The sequence below is a fragment of the Pongo abelii genome, chromosome 10 (genome assembly GCF_028885655.2).
Source record: "Pongo abelii isolate AG06213 chromosome 10, NHGRI_mPonAbe1-v2.0_pri, whole genome shotgun sequence".
NCBI classification, from domain to species: Eukaryota; Metazoa; Chordata; class Mammalia; order Primates; family Hominidae; genus Pongo; species Pongo abelii.
In genome coordinates, this window is record NC_071995.2 from 29,758,279 (window position 1) to 29,778,613 (window position 20,335).

General features: G+C 33.5%; 1 protein-coding gene across 1 annotated transcript in view; it reads left to right on the forward strand.

Moving 5' to 3' along the window:
* The window catches only part of CCDC91 (coiled-coil domain containing 91), a gene marked incomplete at its 5' end in the record, with an annotated part of 278,933 nt that overhangs the window by 180,179 nt on the left and 78,419 nt on the right, over positions 1 to 20,335 (forward strand). The window contains 3 exon segments of the mRNA NM_001133835.1: positions 15,221 to 15,313; positions 15,410 to 15,478; positions 17,554 to 17,730. Coding sequence (NP_001127307.1) covers positions 15,221 to 15,313; positions 15,410 to 15,478; positions 17,554 to 17,730 — 339 coding nt within the window.

The following is a 20,335-nucleotide window of genomic DNA, read 5'->3' on the forward strand; positions in this document are numbered from 1 at the left end:
TTATGTACTGGTCTTTGAATAGAACTCGTGTAGACCGTCCTGTGTCCAATAAATATCTAGCTAAGGCTGACAATTCATTTCTTTTAAAATGTTTAGTGTTTTTCATTTTATCACACTTGCATTCAGCTTATGAACCCTGTGCCTCTTATCACTGGTTTCAACACTTTTCATTTTCCTTTTTTTTTAACAAAATAATTTGGGTAAAATTCACCATTCTGTCATAAAAACACAATACAAATGACAAGAGCTATGCACCTGAAACTGGTTTTGTGTCTGGTAGATTCTCACTCTTCAATAAAGTATTCTTTTGTCAACTGATTTTTTTTTTTTTTTTTTTTTTTGAGACAGAGTCTCGCTCTTTTGCCCAGGCTGGACTGCAGTGGCACTATCTCGGCTCACTGCAAGCTCCACCTCCTGGGTTCACACCATTCTCCTGCCTCAGCCTCCCGAGTAGCTGGGACTACAGGCGCCCGCCACCACGTCCGGCTAATTTTTTGTATTTTTAGTGGAGACGGGGTTTCACCGTGTTAGCCAGGATGGTCTCGATCTCCTGACCTTGTGATCCGCCCGCCTCGGCTGTCAACTGATTTTTTTAAAGGTCTGATTCTAACTATATTAGGCACATTACCATGTAATTTATGAAAGTGGAGTTTATAAAATAGACATGCATGAAATACTGAGGACTAAATACGTAGTATTTTCTGATGATACATTTTTAGGACTAGGAATTGTAGAGCATAAGGATGTTTATTACACTTAAGCATCAAATTGTTTCCTGAAAAATACTATGTTAATTATGCTACAGTTTGCAAGTGTGCATTAATCTGTTTCTTTCTTTTCTCTGCTGCTATGGTATGGATGTTTGTGTCCCCTCCAAAATTCCTACTGAAACTTCAGCATCTTTGTAATGTCCATATCTCCAGTAGTAAGAGGTGGGCCCTTTGAGAGTTGATTAGGTCATGAGGGCTCCACCATATAAATGGGACTAATACGTTACAAAAGGGCTTGAAGGGCAAGTTTGGCTCTTCCACCATGTGAGAACATGGCCTTTGTCTGCTCAGGAGGACATAGCATTCAAGGACCATCTTTGAAGCAGAAAACAGGTCCTCACCAGATACAGAACCTAACCTGCTGGTGTCTTGATCTTAGACTTTCTAGCTTCCAAAACTGTGGGAAATTTTTATTATGTATAAATCATCCAGTCTGTGGTATTTTGTTACAGCAGCACAAATGGACTAAGATACTTGCTCAAATAATTATCTTATATACATGCATTATTTATTTCAAATGCCCATTTGAAGGCAACTGTTAGGTTGAAATAAGTTTATGGATGCTCCCTGACTTAATGACGGTTTGACTTAGGATTTTTCGACTTTCTGATGTGAGAAAGCTGTATGCGTTCAGTAGAAACCATAACCCTGTCATGAATTGAGAGACTTACAACTTAAAATAGTTTCAACTTAGGATGCATTTTCAATTTATGATATTTTTGACATAGAATGGATTTATCATGGCATAACCCCATCATAAGTTGAGGAGCATCTGTACTGAGTTGTACATAGGCACTCATAGGGAATAATAGAATTGGGATATATTTTCAAAAGCTATTTCACTTGAAAATGGTTGAAACAGAAATAATCCTCTGCTTAAATTCAGGATTGTCACAATCTTTGGCATTTAATAAAATATACACTATCCAAATATAGAGACATCATATGAAAATATAAACCAGGCCTGCCTTTTTAATCCTGATGCATCTCCCAATTTTTGCGTCATTCCTAATCACTCCCTTAAGTCAAAGTCCTACTTAAATAGGAAGAACAACTTATTTGCTAATTTTTTTCTCATGCCTATCAGTAATTTGGCTATTTGGTTGAAGTAAATCTGCTATTATATTATAGTTTTATGTTTTATTCATAGTAAGAAGCTTATTGCTATTATTTTGAGCTTGTGGTAACTTCTTTAAGTAGATTTAATCTCACAGTTTATCTATGTTAGGTTTTCTTTCCAAATAACATTTAATCTGTTGGCCCATAAATGGGTGAAATGTCCATGAATCATTTTATTTTAAGAAGTTTATTAAATTGATTTAGTGTCTTTTAAGTCATGTTAAGTGGAGGCATATTTATGAGTATGTGTGTTTAAGACAATCTTACCAGATCACTTGGTCTTATTTAATGTTTAAGCTTTATAGAAGGTAAAATAAGATGCTCATGAGTTTCTGTTACAGAATATATACTAACCCCCCCCCCACACACACAATACACAAAATAATGTGAAGTTTGTGGATGTATGATCAGTGGAATTTTATACCTGAACATGAGCCACCATGATTGCTTAGTCTAAAATGTAATGTACAGAAAACTGCCACGTGTGATTGTGATTAAATCTGTTTACAATATCTTTTGTGACTCACATTCCAGGAAAGAAGAGGTTTTTTTTTTTCTTTCTTTCTTTCTTTTTTTAATAGGAATCAAGTAAAATCCACAGAACCTCTATATTTGTATTTGAGTCTGAATCAAACATTTTCACTTGGAAGAATTTTTTCCAAAGGAGGGGAAAACAACTGTTTCTGAATGCCTTTATTTTAGGTTAATTTTTTCAAAAGATTATCGTTGATACCTTTGCATTAAGTATCTAATGTATTAGTGGGACTCCATGGTTTGCATTTATTTCTTCAATTTGCTAAAAAAAAAAGTCTACTAAAATTTCAATTTTTAAAAAGCAATTAATAGAATATCTTAGATAAGCAAAATGTAATAAACTCTTCACTATTTTTGGATGAGGTCTACTGGTATAGATTTCAGTTAATTTTCCTAATGCCTTTTTAAATTCTGGAAAGCCATCTTGTTAACCAGAGCAATCAGGGTAAATGACCACATGTAACCTATGTTACCGTGAAAACAAAGCAATATTAACTTTTCCTTAACTAGTGGCTTTGTTTATAAGTAGGAATAATGAAGCTGTATGGCCTGTTTTGTTTCTCCCATATTGCCTCACTAGGTATGATGATAAGTAATTATTGCCTAATTACAGAGCCCTGCTGTGAAATGAACACAGCCTGCATGTGTCCTATGCCTTTAACCCAGTTTGTGTACAAACCAATTAGTATACCAGTCTAAAGCTAGAGTTAATGATTGCACAACTCTTAATTTTAGATTGATCATTGACCTATATGTAAAAGCTCTTAGAAGAAAATACAGTAGAAGATCTTCTTGACCTGGATGTAGGGAATAATTTTGTAGTACACACAAAGCAATAGCCATAAAAGAAAAATTGATAAATTAGGGATTATCTGATTGAAAACTTGAAAACTTCTGCTACTTGAAAGACATCACTAAGAAAGTGAAAAGGCAAGCCACAAACTTGGAAAAACATTCATGAAACATATATCTGACAAAGAGTTTATATCCAGAGTATATAAATCAGCAATAAAAAAAGAGAACTAAAAAAACATGAACAACAGGCTTAAACGAAAAAACTTAGAGGCTGGGCGCAGTGGCTCACGCCTGTAATCCTAGCACTTTGGGAGGCCGAGGTGGGCGGATTGCCTGAGCTCAGGAGTTCAAGACCAGCCTGGGCAACACGGTGAAACCCCATCTCTACTAAAATACAAAAATTAGCCAGGCGTGGTGGTGTGCGCCTGTAATCCCAGCTACTCAGGAGGCTGAGATAGGAGAATAATTTGAATCCGGGAGGTGGAGGTTGCAGTGAACCAAGATCGTGCCACTGCTCTCCAGCCTGGGCGACAGAGCAAGACTCCGTCTCAAAAAAAAAAAAGAAAAAGAAAAAGAAAGAACTTAGAAAATATAAGAATGGCCAATAAGCACATGATAAAATACTTAACATTTTTAATCATTATAGAAATTCAGTTTAAAACCATAATGAGAGAGAGACTTTTGTACATCCAGTAAAATAGCTAAAATTTAACAGACTGAAATCATCAAATAGTGAGTATGTAAGCTAATAGGAACTCTCATACATTACTGGTAGTACAACCATTTTGGAAAAAGATTTGACAGTTTTTTATAAATTTAATCATCCACAGTCCTACTAAGTATTTATGCAAAAGAAATAAAAATGTATATCAAAGAATGTCTGTGATTCCTTTATTCACAGTAGCCAATAACTGGAAGCAGTTCTAAATGTCTGTCTTCAGGAGAATGGGTAAACAAATTATGGTATATTTATACAGAGGAATGCTGCTTAGTAATAAAAAGGAATTTACTGATACACACAACTAACTTGTATGGATGAGTATTACAGATTTTTTGGCAGAGCAATGAAACCTGTGTGTATGTATACATATATATATATCTCTCTCATATATATATATATATATTTATATATATATATGTATACATGTATGCGTGTGATATGGTCAGAGGAAAATATCAGAACACTGGTTGCTTTGGGGGAAAGGGAATTTTTTGGGTAATGAAAATATTCTACGTCATGATAAAGATGTGTGTATCACACAGCTAAGTGCATAGCTAAGATTGTTTAAAGTTGTATAGCTAAGATTTGTGTATTTTCATATATGTAAAATCTACCTAAAGAAAAAGACTTTTAAAATAATCGTTATCAAGTAGGTAGTGGGTGGCATTACAGATGATAAAAGATTGGCAGAATATTGATAATTGTTGAAAGTGAGTGATAGGTGTAGAGAGTTCCATTATTCCATTTTGTTTACTATCTATATGTTTAAAGCATTCTGCAGTAAATGTTTAAGTGTGAAAAGACCAACCACAAACAAAAGAGGAATTACTACTGCCTGTGTATTCAGAGAACACATTGAATCCAGGAGGATGCGTTGTCATTTTCTAGGTGATAGACTGAGGAGTATTAAGAATGAAGTGTTGAGAAAAGGCTGTTTCAGGCATTCATGAAAATTCATGACATATTTTACTTAGGACCACATTGTTATGTGTATGAAATGATGAGGAGTTTAGACTTTATATGATAGACCAGAGTTTTTGAGTCTTTGTTTGCCAAGGATTCTTTGAAGATTTGAATTCACAGTGTCATTATACATAGCTCTGAAAAAAATAATACAAGGGCAATTTTCTAAAAAGGCCAATTTGCCGCTGTGAATGGCACATACTGTGTAATAAAACTGTTCTGGATTTTTAGAGTGATCTGAAAAAGATTTGTGAAGTCTGAAAGTTTCACATACCAAGGACAAAAATATACTTTCAACTTCTTGGTTTATCTTTCTTGTTCACTCAGAGGGCATGGATCTAGAATACCAAATCAAAACGTGAGTATGAGCTGGGAAGATAAACTCTTGAGCAAGTATTCTATATTCTCAGTAGATAACAATGAGAAAGTATATATGTTCATTTTAGATCAGAAACAAAAGACCGTTTTTGAAATAATTGATTATATTTTACAAGGGAACAGGGTTTTAAAGTATTTTATGATCAAATGTCAAAGTATGTTTGTTTGTTTGTTTGTTTGTTTTCATGAATGAAGAGAATAAGTGCCTAACTTGTCTCAGATTTTGGTATCAATTCTATAACTGTTTCCTATAAGAAGAAAGGCCTATATAAAATAGTGTTGAATATATGCAGGAGGCTTTTATGAGGTAACATTGTATGTCTGTATATGGATTGTATGTTATGATGGCTCACAGCTAAAAAGGTTTCTAGTATGCTGTATCTGTTAAAGTTGGAAGGAGAAGGAAGTAGGATGTTCTCTAATTTTTTAAAATAGAAATCTGATGGTTTTAATTTTTTTCTTCCAAGTTCTAGTTTAATGAATTATCTGTTATGATCTAGGTCTCTAATTCTTCTCCCTTAATAGTTAATTAGGATAATCCAGAAAAGGAGTCCTAGGCAAAAAAAAAAAAAAAAAGAGTTAAGCAACATTTCCTAGTCTAGGATATATTCCATTTTTCTTGTTAGAGCTATAATTTGCTGCCTCGACCTCTTTTGTAAGCTTTAAACTAATATTTCAACAGACTTCTGAACAGCATACTAAAAGTTAATATTCCATTGGCATCTGTAATTCAACATTTCCAAAACCAAGCCATTTGCTCTATTGTTCTCAAGCCTGTTTCTCTTCCTTTTGTCTCGTTGTGACATCACCATTTGTCCAGGTACCCGAGCTGCAGATCTTACTCACCTTTACTCATTCTTCTCTCTTATCTGCCTGATTAATTGCTATATCTTAGTGACTCTATGTTGTGAAATTTCTCTTCTTCCTTTCTAGTCCCACTTCCCATATTGTTTTTTTCTGGTTGATGAGTTTTCTTTGCCCCTTGAAATTTTACTGTTTTCATTTCACGTACCACTCTGCATCAGGTAGTATCATTATAATACAAGGAATTAAAAATGTTCTATTTCTTAATTTTCAAACATCCAGACAGTTTGACTTCATCCTACCTTTGTTAGTTTAAGCTCCTCCCACAGCCTTCACATATTAATGCTTGTGTTACTGGAGTACCCTCTATTCTCCTAGAATAGGAACTAACATGTTCCTTCTGCCTAGAAAACCCTCTTTTCCTTTTTTCTATCTGTTAGATCCCACTTTTACCTTGGAGCCCTTCTCACGTTTAACTCTACAAATTGTTTTTGATATGCCTTGTCAGAAATTAAGCAATTATTTCCTGTACCTTTAGCTAGGTATTTTTTCCTTTTTAATGCGATCTTATGTTTCATGTTACTTTTTCTTTCCTTACATTATGGCAAGATCTTTAGGACCAGGTATTCAATCTGTTACACATACACACATTTGGTAAGTTGAGTTTGATCCCCCAAATGGATTCTCGAATGTGTGCAGTTATTAAAATGGCGAACACTGGCTTATCTTGCTACTTTATTGAACCCTAAATATACAAAGTTATGCCTTAGATTTGCCTTAATATATGGTTATTTGTAGAGTCTGAATTTACACTTGGATGGTGCATGGGCACATCCCTTTGTTATCGTCTCGCTTTGTGATACAGATTATGATCTGCTTGATCTAAAATGAGGACATTGATAGTTCATGTTGTGGAAGTGGCTAATAGTCCATTAGCTCTCTCCTGTTTTTATTCACTAGCTGAATATGGAGGACTTTATGTTCATAGGACAAGATGGGGCCACAGAATGCAAGGAGACTGGGCTTTCAAATCACCCGTGATGAGACCACCTATGAACATTGGACTGTTAGAAACATTAAAATTAAACTGATTGTATTAAACTCCAAGACGAAGGGGTTGTAATAATAGCTAATATTGCCCTAATCATCACCGCATATATTATTTTTATTAATGGCTGCCGTCATGAAGACAGTACATGGTTTAACATCTTGAGGAAAGCATGCATGATTTTAAGGGAATTGAAACCAGATCACATGCAAGCGTCAGTGTCTGATCTGGAGGAGAACTTTTGGGAGATGTAGGGAAAAGCAGGATTTTTTTTTTTTAATTTTAAAAGGAGATTAGACTATTTTTTTTTGACTCAAGCAGACAGAGTTGAGTTTGTATGAAAACAAGTTTTTAGCTCATTATAACATATAACTTTCTAGCACAGTGGAACAAACTCTTAGGAAATGGTATTTTCTGCATATATGTGGGGATGTTTACTCTGGGAGACCACTTGTTTAGATTGTTTTTGTTAACAAACTCTTACATTTGTAAAGAGTTATAACACTTTTTTAAAAATACTGTCACACATTTTTTCAGATGGTCTTCACATTAGTCCTGTGAGGTGGCATTTTTCTCATTTTGTAGAAAAACTGAAGAGATGTTACATGACATGACCACTTCATCTGAAGGAGCTAATCCTTCCTCTTCTCTTATTTTTTAATTTTATCAATCTTTTATTCCCTTCACAGCTCATAATAACTTCTGAAATTACATTATTACTGTATTTATTGCTTGTTTGTGGTAGGTTTCACCTTTTAGAATGTGGGTTTCTGAGAACAGATACTTTCCACCTGTCTTTTTTACTTGTTACCCCAGTCTTATGACTACCTGGTACAATGCAGGCAATTGGTACATACTTATTAATAGGTATATGAATGATTTGTCCTTCATTCTGCTAACAAATGTCAGACCTAAAACCAGAACCATGGTCTTCAAATTCTATGTCCCTTATACCTTCTGTTGGTAGTAGAACTAGATAATGTAAATGTCCTTTCTATGGTAATATTCTATCATTCTGACATTTGCTCAGATTATCCAGTTTGTCCTTCTCCACTTGTTTCTTTTTGTACAGGTCTGTTGGTGCATTCCCTCCTATTATTCATTGATTGGATTATTCATTCAATAAGTATTTGCTAATTACTTACCTTGCCTCTTGCTAGGAGTTAGGAACATACAAACAAGAAGAAAACAGGAGTCTGAGTCTCAAGGATACACTCCTGTTAACCTCAAGCATCTGAAAAAAGCAGGGAGCAACAGTGAAAACAGCTGATTGCTATGGAACTTTATCAGGCAGAAAGGAAAAGAACATACTTATTGTAAAAATAATAGTTAAAACAAAAATAAAAACTGACCACATAGCAGAAATGCCAAAAGATGTAGAGAACAAGAGACAAAAACAGGCTGAGAAAAAGCAAATAAAAGAGGCTATATAGAGCAAAGTGGTTTGTAATTTTTTATTTATTCATTCATTCATGCATGCATGAATGCCTATGTTTGTTTATTCCATAAATACACTGAGAGCCTCTAGAGGGTAAACTTCTGTAAGGTCTAATGGAAGCAACAGATGGATGGCAGGCAACAGAATGTTTGATAGTACTTAATGACAATAGAAAGAAAATCTACTATAACGATGAAAAAAAGAAAAATGAGACTAGCAATAGAGCCATTAGCACTGAGACTTAGACATGTGTGTGTGACACTATTAGCATGTACTCTTGACAGTGTTTCTCAAGCTAACTGGGATGACGGAGCATTTTTTAAAAATCTGTCAGGGGTTTGTACTTGTACAAAATAGAATAAAAATTATTAGACAAATGAAATGGAAAATAAATACAAAGTACAACCCTGATGTTTTGTTATTAGGTCCAATAGATATAAAAATTAATAAATGTTTATAAAACTTGCTAAACATGAACTATAAATTTCTACACTGTGGTAACAATAGTTTGCAGAACCTGTTTACTGGTTTTTGACCATACTATTTCTATATCCCTAAGCCCTTCAGTGAAGGGGAATGGTGATAGCATCATTGGTCACAGGCCTCTAGGAATAGCATAGCCCTGTTTCTATAGGGTTATTTAACAAACTGAATGATAGCACAGTAAATTCGCTTAATGTGCCCCTGATGGAATTGTTGTGTTAAAGAATTTATTCGTTGTAGAAGTCTGCCCATCAGCAACAAATTAAATTATATGTTATGTAACCTACTGAGGTGGAGAAGAATGGCATTCATTTACAAAAATTTTCTATCACAATTTTTAAATGCTGAAATTTGTCTTAGGGGCATAGTTACGATAATTTAGAAATTTATTTTCCACTGAACAATTCGTATTTCAATTGTGATGGGTAAGATTAATATGAATGTAATATTTGTGAAAAATAATCACAAAATAAAACTTGGGCAGCCGGCTAGCCAAGAGAGATTGCATTTGGAGAATAGTACCAATATAAGTCCCGTGGAGGTACTTCCTCTGCCATTTTAAGATGGAATACTATGCAGCCATTAAAAAGACAAGATCATGTGTTTGTGGGAACATGAATGGAGCTGGAGGCTATTACCTTTAGCAAACTAATGCAGGAATAGAACACCAAATACAACACATTCTCACTTACAAGCGAGAGCTAATTGATAAGAACTCATGAATACAAAGAAGGGAACAACAGACCCTGGGGTCTACTTGAGAGTGGAGGGTAGGAGGAGGGAGAGGAGCAATAAAGATAACTCTCGGGTACTGGGCTTAGTACTTTGGTGATGAAATAATCTGTACAACAAACCCACGTGACACAAGTTCAACTATGTAACAAACCTTCACGTATACTCCTGAAACTAAAATAAAAGTTTCTCTTAAAGATTTTTTTTTTTTTAAAAGCAGTTCCTGCTGCTCAATCATGGGAGGATAGAAAGATTAGAAATTTATTAAAACAATAGAAGCATTTCAGCAGAGAATATCCTGCACCAACACCTTTTCTTTTTTTTTCTCACTTCTATATTAGCTAAACTATACCTTTTCTCCTGATGTTTTGACCTAGTGTCATCTTAAAGAAATTTAAAATGTTAGTCTTAGTTATATATCAGTTTGTTTAAATCTATTTTCAAAGGAATGCTATCTAACACTTATATTTATTATTGGCATGTACTGTTTTAGGAACTAATATCAAATGAGTGATAATTTAGTTGACATTTGACTATTCAATCCTCCTAACAGCATATTTTGGTGGGTATTAGAATTATTTGGGATGGTTGGATAACTTGCCAAGGGTTCAGAGCTGGATTTGGTGAATTAAAACACTAATGTGTCCTACCTCTTAGTCCCTCTCCCCGACAAAAAACCCCAGATCACTAAAATGACACATAAAGGGACCGAAACAAAACCAACAAGCAAAAACTAACTAGGACAAATAAATATGAAAGGAGATAACAGGTGTACAATTATCAACTAATTTAGCAGAGAAAAGCAAGTTGTAATCTTAGCTTATTGAGGTGAAACCCATGAAGAAGCTGGTTTGTCCTGCAAAACCCTAGAAAGCCGTGGGAAATACAAGCACTAGGTGCTGTGTAGCTCTGAAAACAAGAGGAATGGTTGAAAGTCCATATGACTAGCAGTTGTGTTCCCAAGTCCTCTTGTGCACTGTCTCAGTCAGCTCAGGCTGCCATTAAAAAGCACCCACCATAGATTGGCTTAAACAACAGGAATTTATATTTACAGTTCTAGAGGCTAGAAAGTCCAAGATCAAGGTTTCTGCTGAGTAGGCCTCTTCTTTTGGCTTGTAGGTAGCCACAGTCTTGCTGTGTGTTCACACAGAAAGAATACGCGAGTGCTCTTTTCCCCATCCTCAGGACTTTGTCTAACCCCAGTTACCTCCTAAAGGCCCCATCTCCAACTGCTATCACATTGGGGATTAGGGCTTTGGCATATAAATTTGTGGCGGAGGGAGGGAGGTAAAAAATATTTATTCCTTAACACACACCATACTCAACTAGGGGATTTATTGTACATCCTAGCAGAACAAAAGAGAAATCAAAGCAGATATTCTCTGAACTCATAAAGGGCAAGAGTAAGGCATGGGACTAAAAACAAGGAGATTAAACCAAAGACCATTACTGAGCAGTGAGGTCTCCACTGTGCCTCTTAACACATTGCTCCTAGAATGCTGAAAGTTTGGCTCATAGCACCACTTAAGAGATTGGAGAATTTTTTTCTAAGCAAAAAGACTGGCTCAAGAGAAAATGTTCATAGAACTAACATTTGGCAATCTCCACAACCATGAAAAATCAGTTCAATACCTTTTGTGGCTATTGTGAAGCTTACTCACATACACAGAATTTCCTTTCAGCATTTTTGTGTTTGAGGTTTTAATATGAATGAACATAAAATTGTTACCAAACAAAAACATCTCAAATGAAAAAGTTACTGACTCAAAGGAATAAATAAAAAGAAACTTCAAGGAAACAGAGACAGTTTAGAAGTAGGGAGAGCCCTCCCCTTCAAAAAACTATATTTATATAGTTTTTTGTAGTTTTAATATAATTACAGTTTTATGAAGGTGAGAGGTCCTCCTACTTCAAGTGATCCTCCCACCTTAGCCTCCCAAGTAGCTGGGACAACGGGCTCATGCCACTATGCCCAACTAATTGTTGTATTTTTTTTTGTAGAGACCAGGGTTTTATCCTGTTGCCCAGGCTGGTCTCTAACTCCTGGACTCAAGTGATCCATCCATCTTGGCCTCCCAAAGTGCTGGGTTTACATGTGTGAGCCACCTTGTGTGGCCTAAAAAAAACTATAATTATGATTTATAAGAGAGAGAGAAGAAACAAATAACTGCAACAAAAATGTCCATTTCAGAAAGGGAGAATGATGAAATAAATAGCAGTGATTGGTCAGTAGCAGATACAAAGTATTTCTGGACAAAAAGAGCAAGGATTCCTTTCTCTAAGAGTGGAACAATTTCATTGATTAGGTGCTCTGGCAGTCCATGATTGTTTTCTGGAGGGGAGTCTCCTTTGCCTGTTGTCCTGTTATTGTTAGAAAAGGTGTAATTTGGTATTTTTGCTAGAGTACAGTTTGAGAGTATGCATTAAAATATACAACTTGCTCAACCTTCAGCCTGTTAATGTGGTTTCTAGGAATTTCTCATAAGGCTATAATTGTATAATTTCACAAAGATGCATGCATAAAAATAAACATTTTTTAAAGTGAAAAATTGGAAACAACATAAAAGTCTATAAAAAGGAGAATGGTAAAATATATATTAAATTTAACAAAACAAAAAGAATAATGCTATACTATAGAATAATGCTATACTATAGAGTTCCAAAAGGTTACAGAATACTATTTATATATAAATTCATTATCTAAAATATTTAATAAACAGCTCTCCAGAAGGATGTTTGCCTGAGTGCTATCAGTGATTTCCTTTGGGTAATGGGACACTGGGAAATTTTCACTTCTTTATATTTTTTATAATGAGCATATATCAGTTTTACAAAAATCAAAATACATTGTATTGAAACACATGGGTTTTGAGTAGCCTCTTGTGAATTATTTGTTTGCTTTACAAATTATCTATGTTTAATTTTAAGATCTAAATTTTGGCTGGGCACGGCGGCTCATCCTGTAATCCCAGCATTTTGGGAAGCTAAGGTGGGAGGATCACATGAAGCCAGGAGTTCAAGTCCAGTCTGGGCAACATGGAGGATGAAGGAAGGAAGGAATTAACAAATAAAGAAGAATGGGAAGGGCAGGGCAGGGCAGGGCAGGGCAGGGGAGGGGAGGGGAGGAAAGGGAAGGGGAGGGGAGGGGAGGGGAAATTTTCCCCTTGCCATTAAGTATCTTTCTGAATTCGTTTGTCCTAATACCAATTGCAATTTGTTCAGGAAATCATCTTATTTTAATAATAGTAGTAGTCTGAAATGACAAAATCGGAAGCATAGATTAGTCTTATTCTATTACAGCCAAATGGAAATGAGGCCTTACTTGGCATACGGATTACATTATGTAGCTTTTAATTACTATAGGTAATAATGAGGTATAATGTACTGGGCTGCTTTTAGTATTAGATAATTACTACTACTGATAATGATTATATAGGGTAGGATTATTGTTGAAATAAAGACTAGTAACTTACCTAGCCTCTCTAAGGCTCAGCTGACTCATCTGAAAATGAGAAGAATGTGGAAGAATACGGCAGTTTATTGTGAGAGTTTAATGTGGTACTACTACATATAAAGCACTTTCAACAGTGCCATTATTATCTATAAGTATGAGAAAAGCCAGTAACCCAGTTGTATTTTCTCAAGTGAATCTGTGATTTTACTTAGGATATATTTTATGTAGGATGCTTCTTTCGAACAGTAATTTCAGGTTTGTTCTTACACAGACAAGCTCAAAAATTGTCTTCTATTGTAGGATACTGTCAGAATTAAGAAACGACATTCAGGAATGAATTTTATAAACATTACATTGTCATTTTAGCTAATGTACCCTCTTCAAATTTAGTTTTTATTGGACCACTTAGGAAATTTAGCCCACTTATAATGAATTACTTAGTGATTTCTATTAGTTTGACTTTGCTAACATTACCAGTTCTTTCTAAGGAACATTTGTTTTCTAAGTTATTAATAACTCCAAAAATTTTATTCTGTATTTTAATTCTAAACATTTTTGTTTTATTTGTGTTATGTTTACCTCTTCCCAAGCCTAAATTGAATATTTTTGGTCTCATGTAGTTTTTAAGGCTAATTATTTGCCTGGTATAATATCTTTGCGTATTTTCTCATATGTATATTTCAAATAGGGTTAGGTATTGCTTCTGATCCTATGAAATACTGAGTGCATCTAGATTTACAGAGAATATAAAATTAAAGTCTCAGTTATTAATACTTATACATTAATTATGTGGTAAGTCTACTCATTTGTTAATTAGCTGCGTTACATAATTTCATATAATACCCATAATTTCTCAGAGTCATGTAATGATTTGTATCACAGTTTGGATTTGTTTTTAAGGAAAAACACATCTTTCATATGATTTTACTTACTCTCTTGAAAAACATAGATGAAAAGTAACATAATTAAAAGCAGGAATAACAGATTATCTTAAGTAGACATGGACTGTTTGGTCACTTACTCTCAATATAAACTGTCTCCCTAAAAATGTTTTAAATAAGAACAACTTTAAAAGACACAAATCTATTTTAAAATATTGGATATCCAATGAGTTCATATTTAAAGGAGGCTTGGATATAAATAGCATTCCAAATCTGAGAGAATATCTTACTTGCCTTTAATAACTGAATGAAAAATATATGAGTGGCAATACATATTTTTTAGTTTTGTTTCCACATCAGTGCACTGTTCTGGAACAGTATTTGGCTCATTGTTATTGGAGATACTGAGGCTGCAAAAGTTGAATATTCTCAGAAAGGTCTATTGAAACAAGTGCTTGGTCCATGATAACTGATTGATAGTTATGTGAGCTTTTTCTGTAGCACATCAAAATAAAAATAGATACATTAACTTTATACACATTTATATTACCTGTTACATAATATTTCTTGGACTCATTTCATAGATTTAGTTTTTGAATCTGTGGTAAAATCTTAAGGTGACAACAATTAATAAATCTTTCGATTTTTTTTTTAACAATGCCTTACTAGGAACACAAATAATCTATGATGATAGTTGTTCATCAAGCAGATATTTTATGTTTCTCAGTTATTATCTAATTGCTTCATTGCTTCTGTTGCTGCAAGCTAATAATAATCATTTTAGTGAGTAATTTTTCCAAATTTAATTTTGGAAAAGACATCATTTTCTGATTAATTTTTCAATTTTGAGTAGTTGTTCTTAAGTTAGATTTCTTGTCATATACTCTGTTGAACTTGGGGCTAAGAAATGTATCTTGGCTGATTGTAGAAAGGTGAATTTAGTGTTTTTTTCTCCTGAGCCTTCGTTTTAGGGAACTTCTCATTTTTTCCTTTTGTAACTACTTCAATTTTCTGGACAAATGAATTCTACCAGCCACTCTCCTTGTTGATAGATCATCTGTCTCAGAGCCATAATATAATTTGCTTATCATTCCTTGTAGCATCAGAGGCTCCTTGAAATGCTAGATACAGAGAAGGAACTGTTAAAAGAAAAAATAAAGGAAGCTTTGATTCAGCAATCTCAAGAACAGAAGGTAATACTTTAACTGTGCTCAGAGTGTAGAAAGAATGTGTTCTGTTACCTCAAATAATACATTTAATGTCTTTTCAACTGTCTTATCATTTGACAGGAAATATTGGAAAAATGTTTGGAGGAAGAAAGGCAAAGAAATAAAGAGGCATTAGTATCCGCTGCAAAGGTATTTCCATCTGTAATAGTGGGTTGCTTGTAAGTAAGCGGAATTAAAAAATGGAATATATTAATAGTATTCTCAATCCTTTATATAATGTTTCATTCCATAAAAATCATTTTTATTTCTTTTATTTACTTTTAAACTTAAGATATAACTACTTATATTCTTATTAAATTCATATCACACAAGATAATGGTAGCATTGAAATGCTTTACAATATAGGTTATTAGTTACTTGTTATAAAGAACATATATGTTGCAACACTAATATCCACCTGCTATTTGTTGCATCTAATTAGAGGTTGTGTGTGCATCTGTGTATCAAGGTAAGTAATTTTTAAAGCCAAGTTTAAAATAACTCATCTAAATCATGTATTCATAGATATAAAATATACACACACCAACAAATACCCTTTTAACACTTACTTTTGAATTTTAGATTTAAAATTAAATTTAGCAAACAAACATTGAATGTCTCATATCTGTGTATCACTATGCCAGGGTTAAATTCAAGGGTGACTATGATTTTGTCTTTTTCTTAAATAATTTGTAATCAGATAAGAAAAATACTATTTATATACCAAGAGGGAAAGGAGGAATGCACTAAATTAGTATGAGTATGTACATCATATATCTATGTCATAGAAGTTTTTTTTAAGCAATAAATTACTTTTGAGTTGAGCCTGAAAGGATGGCTAGCATTCTGAACAGAGTTTGAATTTTATTCCATAGGATGAGGGAGACATATTGACATTTTAAAAACATGTTTGTGATCTAATGGTAATTGACATTAACTTTTGGGAAATTAGAGGCAACAGAAGCTAGAGGCAGGGAAAGAATTCATAGAATGCATCAAAAGTCTGGCTAAGAGATACTGAGTGGTAGAAACAGACCAGTAATAGTAGTTTGGAAAGGAAAGAAATAGGCAAATTCTAGAAATATGGAGAAGACGGAGTCAACATATATGTTTGATGTGAATAATATAGAAGGTGGACAAGTTGTATACTGCTAGAGTATGGATTTAAGAACAAAATGGAAAGTAGCACTCTTTCTTTGGAATAGAGTTTGAGGTGATTTAAAGCAAAAAGTCGAATTTTAGAAAATTTGTATCTGTTTTCCAATATGTATGTTCCTGATGAGATTTATGGTAACATTAACAAATGTGATTTTTAAATTATGATATACAGAAATGTGTCAGCATCTGGAGAAGACATGTAACTCAATGAATCAATATTTTTCACATAAAAATGTTAAAAATTATGCATCGATAAACGATTCATTCAGATTGCAAGAAAGGACTGTAATATAATAGCAGGAAAATTTCATTTGACATAATTTTATTTTCATTATGGCACCTAACCTTTAAGAACTAGTCCTTGTCAAGTTCTGATGTGAAATCATCAAGAATATCCACAATTATCTAAACTAGCTACTAAATACTCAGTTCTTCCTACTACCTATCTGTGTGAGACTGGGTTTTCTTTATATACTTCAACTAAAAAACATCATTACAGATTTAACACAGAAGGGAGAAATAAGAATTAATTTAGCTGTCTTCTATTAAGTCAGATATTAAAGAGATTTACAGACACATACAGTAGCATTTTCCTTACTTTTTTAATTTTAGAAAGTAGTTATTTTTCATAAAATATATTATTTGTTAATATCAATGCAGTCAATTATATTAATTTTAAATGAATTAATAATTTTATTTTTTCTTGAATTTCTAATATGTATTAATACATATGATCAACATAAACAAAATCTCTTTGATATCCTCAATAATTTTAAGATTGTAAAGGGATCCTTAGACCATATGGTTTGAAATCTGCTACTTCACCCTAAGGCCTGATTTCTTTGAAGATTAGAAATGCCATGGAAATTAAGTAGGAATATTTGTATAAAAAAGAATAATAGATTTTAGTTTATAGCAGTTATTTACTATGCATAAAAACAGCAATGTCAGAACTAAACACTATAGGATCAAAGTTTTTTATCTTTTAGGTTAACCAAGTCTGTTACTCAAGAAATTATTATGCAGTCAATCTTTCAAATTTGTTCTGGTCTTTATTTATTTTGAAGCTTGAAAAAGAAGCAATGAAGGACGCAGTTTTAAAAGTCGTAGAAGAAGAAAGAAAAAATTCGGAAAAAGCCCATGCTGAAGAAAGGGAATTATGGAAGACAGAACATGCAAAAGATCAAGAAAAAGTATCTCAGGAAATTCAAAAAGCTATACAAGAACAAAGAAAAATAAGTCAGGTTAGTAATATTAACTGTTACTAAATATTTACTTTTTTTCTCATTTTTCTCAAAATGAAGTACCCTTACTCTATCTTTTATCTTACTTAAAACAACCTTAGTAGATATTTATGACTTTTTAATTTTTAATTTTCATTTTGATGTTTATATTTTGAATTAATCATTTTTAATATTTTAATGTGCTTTCATCTTTCTGATATTGAAAACTTAGTAACTGACCATTTTACCCTTTTACATTATTTTCTAAAAGGTCAAAACAAAATTTATGTTTAGTCATTGCAAATACATTAAACTTTCTGTGTTGTTTTTCCTTTTCTCATACATAGAGACACAGACGCACACATGCACACAGACTCAATCAATACAAAATAATATATTTATGTAGAAAACAATTTGATTCAATTAATTTATAATTCTAATTTGTAAATCTCTATACCTATAGTTGGTAACAATAATTAATAAAACTTTACAAATATTCCCTATAGTCTCATAAAGATACATAACGATCAACAGGCATGGCCTACATGCAGAATAACTTTTGATTGTTTATCTGACAATTAGAAACATGAGCTTAGTTTGTTTTTCTGTAATTGAATTTGCACGGTTCTATTTTACTTGAATTAGTCTTTTTATATATATATAGGCAGAAGTACTTAAATAAATCTTCCCTTAAGTATCAAAAGCAAAAGAATAACATTCATAGAAGTCTCACATGTTCAAACTGTTAAATATACAATTGTTTATTCACATTATAAATGCAGCTAAAATGACTAACCTTTCAGATCAACCCAGATTTTTTATGACTCATTCATCTTAAGCCTTAAAAAGCTCAAAGTTTTTAATATCCAAGATAAAAGTTATATTTTTAGAAGATGTCACTTGTTTATTCTCAGGAACACACAGTTACCCATTTATTACAAAAATTAAACAGATCTGTAGGTAGCATCTATGGTAAGATAACAGTAGTACAGTAGCAGATCTTTTTTTTTTCTTGCATTTTTTCACTAAAGCAATATTACCTTCTAATTCTTACCGTAACCTATCAATAAATATATATTGAATACCTATTGCACATAAAATGTTTGTCTGTCACTTCAGTTGGTTGGAATTTCATGCCAGTAAGGTCAAGTTCATTGGCTAAGTTCTTATTCGGGAGAGGTTATTTAAATTTGTTTTATGACCCCGAACATTCCTTTAACCTCACAGAGATGTGGGCCATTCATCACTTGAATTGGGTAAGAAGGCATGAAAAAAATCAGCACATATTCATCATCCTAATGGAAAAAAATATATTTTAAAGAGCACACTTCTCTGCTGATTTGTCAAGAGTCTACAAGAAACATGCAGTATATCATACACTACTTTGAAATTTGTCCTCTCTAGGTTCAGAATATGGTGAAGACAATCTAAACATGTCTTGAATAAATTATATTAATTTCCTTACAAATGTTTGCACGTTTTGCTAGAAAGTCTCTGCCAAGTTAAATTATATATCTCTGTATCATTTGGATGGATTTCAGGACATTTATTTCTTTGTTTGGAACGTTATTCCTTATTTATTTTTCTTGACTCTATATTTTGGTTTCTATGCGTTAGAAATAACAGCTACCTCTCACAGTCTTCACTGACTGGCCTTGTACTGGTGAAGAACCACACCAATCAACCTGATCAGAGATTTTGTGGGCCTCTCAAACCTTTATGCTAATCCAAACTGCTGTGTTTGTTGTTGGCACCCCATAGCTGTCTATAGTACATGGTGTTCCAATGCTCGCAGATAGGTGAGACAGAAGCCAGTCTCCCAGGAGCCCCTGGAAAAATTAGAACTTTGGACATGTAGTCCAACTCTTTCCCTCCCCAGAGAGAGGCTGCAATCTGAGGTTTTTTGCCCTCTTTCTTGGACTGAGCAGGAGGGTAGGCTATAGCAACTGTTTGCTTGTTAATTTAAGCTGCTATCTTTGTTCTCACAGGCCCCTAGGCATCAGTAGTATGCCAGGTCCTGTTACTGCTCTGAGATAGGTAAGACAGAAGCGAGTAACCTGGGCAGTTTCTAGAAAGGTTGGTTGGACATGTAATCCAACTTTCTTCCCACCAGAGAAGTTGAGAGCTGTGGGTTTCCTTTGGATCATATGGCACTGTGCTGGGGATAGGGATTGTGGTGAGAGTTAGGTCTTGAGTTTTCCTACCAGTTTCAGTATAGCCAGTTTCATGCTTGCCCAGGGTGAAGGACCCTTTCAATTTGTGTCTGGATTTCCCACAAAGGGTATTTGTGCATGCATCATTGTAAATTGAGTGTTTCCATGGAAGGACAGAGGATCCAGGGTTTTCCTATTTCGCCTCTTGTTGACATCATCTGGTATTTTAATACTTTTCTAAATTCCCAAGGTAAAGGAAAAAGTAAATTAATAATGTATCTGATTATAATCGTTCAAAAAAATGAAAATTATGCTAGTTGTAAAATACCAGCTACAAGAAAAATAGGCATGTAGAAAACATGCAGTGAATATCCCTGAAGAGTATACTTCCCAGAAGATGCTTTTTATGACTTAATTGTATTTGTTGTCCAAAATTTTCAAATAAGTTTATAGATATCATTTATTAATTAATC